Source organism: Rhea pennata, chromosome 27, assembly GCF_028389875.1.
Source record: "Rhea pennata isolate bPtePen1 chromosome 27, bPtePen1.pri, whole genome shotgun sequence".
Taxonomy (NCBI): Eukaryota; Metazoa; Chordata; class Aves; order Rheiformes; family Rheidae; genus Rhea; species Rhea pennata.
The window spans coordinates 4927865-4939626 of record NC_084689.1 but is presented as its reverse complement, the minus strand read 5'-3'; the positions used below and the strand labels follow the sequence as shown (position 1 = coordinate 4939626).

General features: G+C 49.9%; 1 protein-coding gene across 2 annotated transcripts in view; it reads left to right on the top strand.

Moving 5' to 3' along the window:
* Window positions 1-1853: 1853 nt before the first annotated feature.
* Window positions 1854-11762, top strand: part of REXO1 (RNA exonuclease 1 homolog) — a 44444-nt gene continuing 34535 nt past the window's right edge. For both annotated transcript variants that reach the window (XM_062596274.1, XM_062596275.1), the window contains exon 1: window positions 1854-2144. In XM_062596274.1, the coding sequence (XP_062452258.1) occupies window positions 1955-2144 (190 nt within the window). In that variant the 5' untranslated portion in view covers window positions 1854-1954. The remainder of the gene's footprint in view (window positions 2145-11762) is intronic.

Below are 11762 nucleotides of genomic sequence, written 5' to 3'. Positions count from 1 at the left end.
GCGGCCGCGATGGCGGGAAGGTGGGTGCTGCGAGCCGCGGAGCCGGCAGCTTTGCTTCAGGCTCTGAGCTGGCGGGTGGCATGGGGTGGGGGGAGATATTATCTTTATTGAAAAGGTTTGCTTGCTGCCAGTGATAACCAAATTTTAGTGTTGCAAAATAATTTCTAAATGAAATGTCTGTGGTGAATCTTTTGTAAAGATCCTGATTTGGTGTGGTTTTGACTGTATTTAAAGAGTTTGAAAGGAAATGAGGCATGTGCCAGCGCGCACATGCTCTCTTGGCCAAGGTAGCAGTTGGATGGCATTTTGCTAACTGATTTTTGTTATTGTTAGGTTTTTTTTAATGGCATTACTTTTCCAGCAGAGGCTGGACATGTTGTTATGCTGCTGCTTTGCATCTGGGTGCCTGGGTCGTGGGTCTGTCGGTGCTTTGCATGGAAGAGGGTGCAACAGAGTCCTGAACTCGTGCAGGGAAGCCTGTGCCCAGAGCTGGCAGGGGAGATGGGGTGCGTCGAGGGATGGAAGGTCACAGCTCCGGCTCCTGCAATCTCAGGGACACAAGGAAAAGCTCAAGGGGTGCGGGGGAACCCAGAAGTGCTGCCCTGCCCCATGGGGGACTCTGCAAATCGGTCTCTTTTGGCACCTCCGTCTCACCTCTGCGGCACCATCTCTTATTAAAGCACCTTCAGAGTCCCTTACCGCAGCGGCAGGGTATGGGGCTGGCAGCGGGGCTTTGCGACGGTCGCGGCTTGTGGGAGCAGGACTCTCCAGCCCTGCGCGGCGGGACCAGCCTGGGGGCGGAGGGTTCCTCTCCTGATATCCTCTGTTCCTGGATTCGCTGTGCTGGGATGCTGTGGGGCGAATGACGGCTAGGGAGGAGGTGGGATCGTTGCCAGTGCTCTATTTCAAAATAAAGGTGTTTTGTTTTTAAGGAGATGATGGAATGTGATTTTGTGATCTTTCTCTTATCCTAGGGATTCACCCTACCAGTCCTGCTCCTTTCCCAGTGCCTCCCAGCTGGCTCCCAGCACCCCCCTCCCCATCCCAGTGCTTCCCGCCCTCCTCTCCAAGCTTCACTTTCACATGGGGCGACGCTTTCCTGCATCTTCCCTTGTCTTTGGGCTGGAGCTTCTGGCAGCGCTGGAAGGCATTTCCCCTCGAAGGGCTTGGTCTCTAGCTGTCCTCCCAATACGGCCTCCTCTCCTGCAGCTGGATGAGCAAGAGCTGGAAGGGGGATGAGGAGGAGATGGGTCCGTCCTGCTCCGGGGAGGACGCGGGGCGCCGGGCCGTCCGCCCCACAGCAGCAGGAGGGACGTGGCTCTGCCGTGGTGGCAAGGAGGAGGCGACGGCCCAGCGCAGGAGGGGAATTATTTGACTCTCCCAGCGCGTGGGAGCCCACTGCTGCCGCCGTGGGGGGCTCTGCCCCACAGAGATGCCACACGCGAATCCCTCATCGCGGTGCGCTGGCCTTGGAGCGAGGCCGGGTTTGCCTTCGTGCCTCAGCCGGGAGGCGCTCGGGGCCCTGGAGGAGGGAGCTGCGGGTGCCTGGTGCTGCTGAGGGAGACGGGAGGGCGGTGGGGGGCGAGGAGGGGGGATGTGGGGGGTTCGGATAGGGTCCCCAGAGCGCCCTCGGGTGCACCCCCCCTCCCTTGCTGCCTGCTCGGCGGCCATTTTCCCCATCGCCCCTCTTCGCTTCCCCGCCAGCCAGGCCCCGCCCCCACCCCGCCTGGCCCCGCCCCTGCGTGCGCGGCCCCGCCCCGCGCTCCGCTCCGCTCAGGCGCGGCGCGGGCAGCCCTGTGCGGGCAGCGGCTTCGCGGGGGCCTCGCTGCCGCCGGGGCCTGGCTAGTGCAAGATGGCGGCGGGGCCGGCGCTGGCGGTGTGAGGCGGGGAGCGCCCGGAGCCGCCGCCGCCCGCGCCTTCCCGCCGCCTCCCCCCCCGCCCTGAAGCCGGCGGGATGCTGAGATCCAGCGGCTACTTCCGCGGCATCGACTGCCCCTTCCTCAGCGCCGGGGGGCCGGGCGGCGGCCCGCCCTGCCGCCGGCCCTACTGCCACTTCCGGCACCCCCCGGTGGCGGCGGCGGCGGCAGCGCGGTGCGGAGCCCCCGGCGGCCCCGGCGCGGCGGTCGTGCTCGGCCACGGCGCAGGTACGGCCCCCGCCCCCGCCTGGGCGGCCTCGCTCCTTGCCCTGCTCCCTGATGCCCCGTTGTCTCCCTCCCCCCCACCTCCGCCCCGCGGCTCGGCCGCTCCCGGCCTCTGCCGCCGAGCGCGGCGCGTCCCCGCGGCGGGGCCAGGCGCCCCCCTTCGCCGGCTCCTGCCTGCCCCCTTCGCGCCTCCGGTGCCCCCAACGCTCCTCCCCCGTTGTGTGCTCACCTCCTCCCAGGGCTGCGGTGTCCCCCCCCCCGGGACGGGATGTGCCCTGCTGGGCCCCGTCCAGCCGGGGCAGGTGGGTCCCCTTGCACCCAAAGCTCCGCTGTCCGCGAGCCCCTGTGCTGGGTGCTCGCTCGTTGCCTCTCGCTGCTGGTCGAGGGGATCTGAAAGGTCCCCTCTGGCTGGCAGCGATGTGGGTGCTCCCCGCTCATCGCCCTTGGGAGCTTCTTAGTGTCGCCACCTGAGACCTGGCGGTAGAGAGCAGCTTTCCAAAACGAAGGATTGCCTGGGGACAGCCTGGCTGAGCACCAGGAGCGAGGCGGGAGAGGAGCAGCCCCCTTCAGATCCCCGTTTTCTGCCCCGCCAGCTACACCAGGCTACACGGCAGTGAGGTACTAGGGCGGTCTTCCTCGCTTCCACTAATAGTTGTCACACAGTCACAACCCTTCAGGAGTTTTGTGGGTTTTGAGAGCTGGAGGTGATGTATTAAATTATCAGGTCTGGGGGTTCGCAGCCTGCGAGGCAGGCCGTGCTGGCGGGGTGTCGTGTGGGGCCTGCAGTGAGCCAGGCCTGCTCCCCGCAGGGGACTTCAGCGAGGCGTGGAGCACTGCCAGGTTTGTCAAATGAGGCTTGGCTACGAGAGGAGATTGTGAGCCATTGTTCCGCTCTGTTCTTCCAGTGACTCTTGGGCATTTTGCTTACAGCCATTACTTGCTGAACTGTTCGTTTTATTCACAGAGAAAACCTTCTTTCTTCCCAGAAAAAAAAAGAGCTGCTATTTTTTCTTTCTGTTAAAGCTGTATTATCTCAATGTAGCATACTTGCTAGTGTGTGTGTTCTCCAACAGCCATACTCTGACGTTGTCAAAATAAAACACACTTGTGATGTATTTTCTGTGCTTACTTAATATTGAGTTATTCACAGATTTGGAAGATTAATAATTCTTTGGGTCTCCTGGTTACCAGGTCAATTTACCATGAAATTGATTTAACTTAACTAAATAAAAGCATGCACAAGGATTTCACAGACAGACAAATATCATTCTAAATAAATAAAAATCTTTGTCCCTTTCAATGATCTTGTGATTTTGCAAAGCTCTGTAGAACCTTTAGGATGACGGTCACTGTAGATGCTGGTCGCCATAGATGCTTGAGATTATAATTATCTTTCAGTGTATTATTTCAGTGTATCTTTAAATATCTGCAAAGTGTCAGTTTTGGAACTAGATTTGCTCATTTTGGTCAACCCCCTAGAACAGATGCTGCTGTGCTAAATAAAAGTTAATGCTGAGTTTGGTTTTTGAATGACTTCAGGTTTTGGTTACAAAATGGGGAAGTGAAACTTGATCTTTAGTAAAACCTCACAGTGCACCTGGAAAGTTTGTGCCTTTTTAGTCAGTATTAGAACCTTCACTAACATCAGAGTTTAATATGAATGACAGTTGTGCTTGATGGAAGAAATTTTGATGCGTTAGTGGCCCAGGAGATGAAGTTTGTGTTCTGGGAAGTTTTCTTTTATTGTATTATGTCTTTCAGAGAAGCTGCAGCTTTTGAAAAATTAAAAACTAGTGCACGCCTGGTTGTCCTAGGTCAGATGTCCATCATTTGCTCGAGAACCTAAACAGGCAGGCTCCTTAGCCTTAACTTGCGGCTGGTGCCTCCGACCCCCCCCCCCCAGGAGTCACAACACATGCTCCTGCCTCTTTCCCAAGCTCTTGGCATCTCATACAAAGCCTGGCTGTCATAACCAAGGATCTCTAAATTCCATCTCAGCATAGCATTGGACTTCAGCCATTTTTTCTGTGTTGATTTGGATTGAGAAATACGCGTTATGAATCTGCTACAAAGCACTGTCTTCTAGAAGGGACTTCAGGGGTGTTATGTAAAGTGTCTGATGTTTGTAGGAACAAAATAGGCTTTTGCCGTTATTTTTAAGCAGTGCTATGGCTTAGCTTCATCTGAGAGGTCTAGATTAAGTGATCCTGCCTTTTCCACTGTCTGCCTGAAGCTCACCTAGCTTGGAAAGATGTATTTAAGTTATACACTAGAGGGTGTAGTAGTTTAGCTGGCAGGCAGGCAACCATCTTCTTGAAAGCAGGCTGTCATTCTAACAGAAGTTGCTCCCTGTAAGTGAAGCTGCCTTTTCTTTTCGTTAAGTAGCCTTGTAAAAGTGCATTTGGGCGTTTTGAACCTATTTATGTTACTAAATAAATAAACTTTAAAAACGTAAACTTTTGCAAGGCAGGTGGGGACCTACAACAAGAGCAATAGTGCAGATTTATGTTTTTGGGGATAGTCCCTATAAAAAAGGTTAACGGCTAAAGAAGCAAACTGTTAAGCGTATTGATTTGAGGCCAATGTTCACTTTGAGAATTAGTTTGAGACTAGCAGTGATCTGAACACCACGCGAGGTGGTGTTTGGGATGTCTGTAATATGTCTAAGACATGTATGTTGTGTCTTATACAGTGCCCTCTGCGGTCCCAGCCGCTGAGGGATAATGGTGAAGAAGTTGTGTGCCTGTTAGGGGATCATCGCCAGCAGGAGGTCTGAAATTTCCCCTTGCTGCTGCTTGCGTGTGGCAGGTGCTCCCTTTTCTTCCCATCTGCAAGCAACTCTGTAAATGAAAACTTGCCAGGTGAGGAAAGAACTGGTATTGTGAGAGAGGTTGTGGAGTCTCCTTCTCTGGAGATGTTCACAACCTGCCTGGATGCAACCGTGTCCAACCTGCTCTACGTGACCCTGCTTGAGCAGGGGGGTTGGACTAAGTGATCTCCAGAGGTCCCTTCCAACCTCAGCCCTTCTGTGATTCTGTGAATCGCTTGTGTGGGAAACTTACTCCAATGTATTTACTGGAAGTTTTTGCCTGTGTGGTAGGAGTGTGGCTACCTGGAGGCTTGCAGCAATTCCGTGCTGGCTGAAAGCTGAGGAAGGTGCTGGGGTGATAGCAAGCGCCCGTACGGTATTTCCAAGGCAAGGTGGGCCAAGAAAGGGGGCGAGAGCGTGTGCACAATTGGGAAGCTGGAGACTGTGAGCTGTGATCCTGACTTGACTAAAGTGCTTTTTTCCATCTGCAAAATGACTAAAATCCACCTGTCCAGAGCAGAATAAAAAGATGATTGAATGCATGTGAAGAGCTTTTAAAAGCATACACTGTAAGGAGGAGGCAAGGACTGCCTTCAGTCCTAAAAGTGGCTCTTCAAGAGCTGTGGAGGAGCCAAATAGGCCTCGATCTCTCTCTCGCCCTTTTTTCTTTTTTTTTCCCCTCTACTCTCCCCCAACTCTAGGTCCTGAGTATGCTGAAAGACATAAAAGAAACATAATATCTCTCTTCATTAATATCTTAAGGAAACTCACCTCTTAGGGGTTTGGTTTTGTTTTGATAGTGGCGCCAGGGCGTGCTTAAGCGATGCCTGTCTTCTCAACCCGGAGCAGAAAGCTGCATCCGGGTCTGGAGTGCGAGTTCGTCTTTGCTCTAATCCTGCCGTTAGGGTGAGATGGGAAGATGGTGCCTTTCCGCACCCTCCTTTAAAATAGTTATCCTAGAACTGGGCGTATTGACGAGTATTCAGCAGCTTTCTCGTACGGTCCAAAGCCAGCGGAGAGGCTTTCTTGCTATGTGGATTTTATAGTTGGACTGCCGAGGGTTTGCAGATTAGATCTAGATTGCTTGTTTGAAGGGTACTTCCCAGCTAGTGAATAGTTTTTTCCTTCTCTGTGATTTATGCTATCTAGCCTGTGAGTAAGCCGCTGTAATACCATTTAGCTCCTGTTTGCCCAGGTCAGGTGTAGAGAAGTCCTTGAGCTTATCTCCCCGGCTTTAACTTTGCTTTGATTCTGTCCCCGATGCAGTCACTGCTCGCCGAGGCGCTTCGTCTCCCTCTTCCTCAAAGCCCTCGGTGGAGACGCAGCCGTGCAGGGTGGCTGTGCCTCGTACGTGAAATGCCGCGCGCAGGGATATTTGGTAAAACCTGAAGTGACTCCTTAAATGTTAAACCTCAATTTTTAATCATCCTCAGCCCATGCGTTACTGTTTGTAGGATCAGGGCTGTTGTTTTCTATGTCTGTCAGGTTCCTTTTGTAGCATGTTGCTCATGGGCTGCATGTTAAATTCAGCAGTGCCTTGGGCGAGCAGCCTTCCTGCGTGGTCTGGAGCCGTCTTCGTGTTACCTACGTTGCAGTGCGGGTTCGCACCGTGTGCAGAAAGGATGAGAAAAAAATCGTTAACAAATGTGCTTTCCTTCCTGTAGTTGATGTAGTGCAAGATTGGCTTCTTGTAGGGAAGATCTTTTATTATTTTATTTGCTACAGGGAAATGGAATGAGCAGAAATGAAAACTTAGGAACTGTCTTCTGTATTTCCGCACTGAAAGAAGAAATTAGGTAGTTTGGTGATAGAGGCGCTAGTCAATGAACTGCCTGTGTGGGAGGCATTGCTAAGGCTGCTTCCTCCCCCCCCCCCATTAGTGTTTAGGACAGTAATTACCAAAATATTGCTTGTGGGTAGTTATTTTAACTGTGAGTTTTGAAATAGAAAGAACACTTGACTCGTGTGGTCAGGCCGTATCTTCTCATTTAAATCGATGTAACGGCCCTCCAGTAGTCAGAGGTTTCCTGTCATTTATTGAAGTTGTCAGTTACGGTGGGTTAACTCCGCGCAGGTGTAGCAGTTCCGTGTGCCCAGATTCCCATGGGAGCTTAGAAGGCAGAGGGCTGCTGACTTTGGGTGTCTTTGCAAAGGGTGGTGTGGTTACAGGGAGACTTAGAGTGGCTGCTTGGCCGTGAGTTTGCGTTCAGCTCTTTATCTCTCAAGCTGCAGGCGTGTGGCAAAGCAGCGCGTTTGGGAGAGGGGAGCAAATCTTCCTTGTTCGACTTCTGCTGGAAGGATTTTGCATACTAAAGGTGCAGCAACCTCCTCTGGTCCCGGAGGTGCCACGGTTTGCACGGCTCCCGGTGCTCACTTCCACCCGTTACGGGGAGTCTTTTTCTATGCTCCTAACAAGGGACATCTCCTTGCAGTGTAGAATAGTTTTCCCGGACATTTCAACAGTTCCTCTGTTTTTTCTCCAAGTCAGATGCTGCAGTGATGTGTTAGCGCTGAAGGAGAAAAAAAAGCAAAATTCACGAGTCTGGGGTTTCTCAAGCTGCTTTCCCTGGGTTGCTGCGAAGCAGATGGGCCAGTCCTGCGGGTGAGGTGGCTCGGACGCGCCGGTGTGGCGTGTCGGCTCGTGTAATACCAGCAAGGCAACGGCGCTGGGCTGGGGCCAGGCATGCACCGACTGGCAGGGCTGCGTCCCCTCCTCGCCCTGCAGCCTCCTTCCCCGCTGGGGCCTGAACATACCCGACAACGTCCAGAGCTTGCAGGCTCTGTGCGCTTGGAGCGCTTGTGTTATGCGCCTGGAGAAGTGGAGTAGCATTGGGCTTCGGTGGCGGTGGGGGAGCACACCACGTGGGGTGGCCGTGGGGGATCGGGGGACCGCTCGGTACAACCCCGCAGGTCGCTGTTTGAGAAGCCGCTGCGCTTGCCGATTTGCATTGCTTGAATCAAGCAAAATGCAGTGTGTACAGGAAGGAAGAAAAAAAAAAGTCAAAAATCCCCTGCAGAACCTGAAGTAAGAACCAATCTGACTTTGGAGTAAATGAGGGTGAAGGCGGGACTTTGGGTTGGTAAGTCCTTCCCTAATTATCTGCGGAGCCCAGAAAGTGCTGTGTCAGCACATGGTCGTCGGTGTTGTGCCACAAGCCTTTGCTGGAGCCTCTTAGCCGTACTGAGCAGGTACTAAAAGCCTCAAGTACAGCATGAACAAATACCTGCAATATTTATTAACTACGGGGACATCAGGTAATTCTTTGAAGTTTTTGACTTAGTGCGGAGTTGGCTTGTGGTTTCTGTGTGGGTTGCGGTACACGAAGAAGTAGTTTTGAGAGAAATGCCTGCTCCGGACAGGCTTTCATGTGTTAACCATTCATTTAATGTGAAACTTCTGTCCTCAGGTTGAAATCTGGGTCTAAATTATATGGGCTATACCAAAACTCAGCCATCCTCTGGAGGGTTTAGCTACACAAGGATTTGGATTTCTCTGTGAGATCTAGCATTTTTATTAAAGAGAGCATCTGTGCTAAAGACCTGGGAGCATGTTGGGTTGGCTGACTTAAAGTGTGCAAAGCTGCAGGTGTCCGAGTTGTAAAAGAGCTGCAAAGTTCTCATATGGGCTTTTGAGTTAACTAAAGCTGGACAGGTTTTAAAACCAGTTTAAGTTTTGGGTTTAGTCCTTCATAGGTCATAGCTGAAGTTTTGAAATGTGAAATAGCTTGAAAGGGGCTTTTCTGTATTTTCTTTTTTTTGATTTTGTTTTTCAAAGTATCCAGTTGTGAGTTTATTGAAATATATATATATATATATATTTTAATAGGAACCTTGTAAATAAAGAAATAAGACAGGTGGTGAGAAGTTAACTTATCTTGAGTGAGTCAGAAAAAGGCTGCAAATTTGAGGGACTGGCGGGTCAGGAGTAGAATTACATCTGGTGGCCATGCTGGTAAAAGTAAGTTTTCAAGGCAGAGTTAAATAGGGAGAAAACACCAGAATACTCGAAGAATTTTTGTTGTTGTTGTTGTTGTCTTTGAAAATACTTACTCATTAAGTTTTGAAATAGATCCTTATTTTTCCCTAGTACTTGCACAAGAGTTGTGGAGATGTTTTCTAGTCTTTTTCCTGGAAACAGAAAGAATAAGTCTCATTTTATTTTTTTTTCCCAAACATAATTTCATCTTTCCTTGTTTTTTGAGGAGTATCTTTAAAGCTAAAATGAGAGGGAATGGAAAGATCTGCAAAGAAACCAAACAGTGAATATCCACATTCCTGTGTTTTTACTTTTACAATAATGAGACACTTTCTAGCCTGGGTGCGATGACAGCCTGCAGGATGAGGGTGGCAGCCTCGACACCGATCGTGGTATTTTGGGCACCAACATTTCCTTTCTCTCTTCTTTATTCTGTTAAATATGCCAGTTATTTAATTTCCACATTCTTTCCTAGATTAAGGAAGAAATACTGCAATGCATGTCCCCCCCCCCCTTTAGAAAATATTAGATTTATCACAGATTTTGTCATTACTCCGATGTTCTTTGCCTACCCCTGTTGTTTGCACCACCAGGGCAGATGGGACTAAATCACTGCAGCAGCAGGGGAATGTAAATGATGGCTTTTACACGGGCTGGACCGTGCTGTTTTGGTTCTTGCATCCTTGGATTTCAGTAGCGTTGCGGTAGGAAGCCCTGGAGGTCCTAACTGCCCTCCAGGACTATCTGTGAAGGTATCAAGAGAATGAAACTTTGATGCTTATTGGACTCGGGTGCCTTTTAGGTGTGCCCTCCGCCAAACCAGAGACTGGCAGAGCTGGGGCGTTCTTGGAAAGGTCCCTTGACTTTCTTTTGTGAGGTGCAAAGCGCTCGTGCTCTGGCTGGCTGCTCGCGTGAAAAGGAGTGAGAAGTTCTGTGCCCATCTCAGGTAGGCCAAGAAACGAAATGAAGCTGAACCTCTGGCCGTTTTTGTTAGTTATGGAACTGCACAAGGTTGGGCTTTCCGGAATAAAAGTAGAGGCTGTGCGCTGTCCCTCCAGGAATTTAGGTTTTGAGCTGCTCTTCCCTAACCTGTTCCCATCAAAGTGAATTTCCCACCGTAGCGACCCTAGTGAGCTGTTCTCCGCGAATGCTGCCCGGTCGGGTTTGACGTGGGCCGTGTGCGAGCTGCTCCCTTGGTGGATGGAGCCCCCTCGGGCAGGCGCGTGGCTCCTCTCTGGCCACGACATGTTGGCTGCTGAGCAGAGACAGTGTCTCGTTGCTTGTAGAAGGATGATGCCCGGTCCCTCGTGTCCCTGGGCACGGTCCACCCCTTCATATACTGGATGTGATGCTCATCAGACCCTCTGCTCAACCAGCTGAGCTCGCTGAGATGGTTTTTCCGTGGCAGTGAGCTGTTACGTTGGCTGACATCTGCCGAAACCATACCCTTACGTTGGCTGACAACATCTGGGGAAACCATACCCTTGGTTTAAGCAAGCTTTGTCACAGCAGGTTTAAAAATACCACAACGTGATGGATGACTGCTCGGACTTTTCAGCCTTGTTAATATAAGACTTTCTTTTCTCTTACTTGCTTCCTTTTTTTCCACTAAAGAAATGACCATGTTGGCTCATAGTGTGCTTTGATGCTGTGGCATCTCCCTACAAACTTTGCTGCCCTTATGTTCTATAGCACAAAGTCACTTATATCTTTATTATTTAATTCCAATAATTAAATTCAGTATTTAGAACGAAGGAGCACAAAATCATTAGGCTTATGCCTATATTTAAAGTGGAAGAAAGATTTCTCTTAGCTCCTCTTACATGCCCTCCTAACTCATTTACTCTGGATAATTGGTTGAAATGTACTATTTTAAATCTCGGTGTTCATTATTTTTGAGTAGTTGAATATTATTGTTAAATTGTTAGAAATTTGCCTCGGGTACTCACAAATGAGATCTGAGCCCATAACTGCCATTTTTTTTTGCACTGTTTAATAATGAAAAATAGCAAAATTTGGCTAGCTGCTAAGGCCTATTTTGAAACATTTTGTCCTTGAGAAACCACTATCTCTTCTGTGAGGTATTAAAAAAAGCTTAAAATAAATTTCCAATGGTGATAATTTTTCTCTAATCGCAAGGGCTCTCCATTTGCTAAGTACCGACACTGTAAACATAGGCAAGCTGTTAAGCTAACAGAGCTGTTCTGACTACATTAAAGGAAAAAAAGATTTTTTTTTCCCCCCAAAGAAGTCTCCCAACTGCTTTCACCTTTCCCATATTCTCCTCCTGTTGAATGCAGCTTTTGTTGCCCGCTCCAGTGACTCAGAAAAAGGGCGACCTCAGCAGCGGAGCCCTGAATACGTTTGCCACCTTTTGGCGATTTTTTGCTGGCTTTTCTGCAGTTTGGCCAACAAACCTTTCCGTTTTGAGACTTGAATTGTCACGCATTTGAAAGTTTCTAATTTTTGTCTCCCTTTTCTTTTGCAGCAGCTGCTGCTGCTTAGCAACTTCGGCTAGTGTTGTATGTGGAAGCAAGACGGTTGTCATCCTTGTCCTACTTGCATGCAAAAGCTTGACTCTTCTTCCAAAACCTGCAGGTTAATAAGACGAGTGTTGGTCATACATCAGGGCTCTTGTGTTTATAAAGCTTCTTAAGTTTGTGCTCTATTAGGATGCTTGGAAAAAAAATTTTTTTTCCACAGAATGATTCACTGTAAAATAAGTTTTAACATCCAACAGGTGACCTTGACTGAATGTGTCCTATTATTCATTTAATGTCAGCCTGTGTTTACTGTCTTTGCCTGCTGCAAAAACTAGAAGGACCAGTGTAGAGCA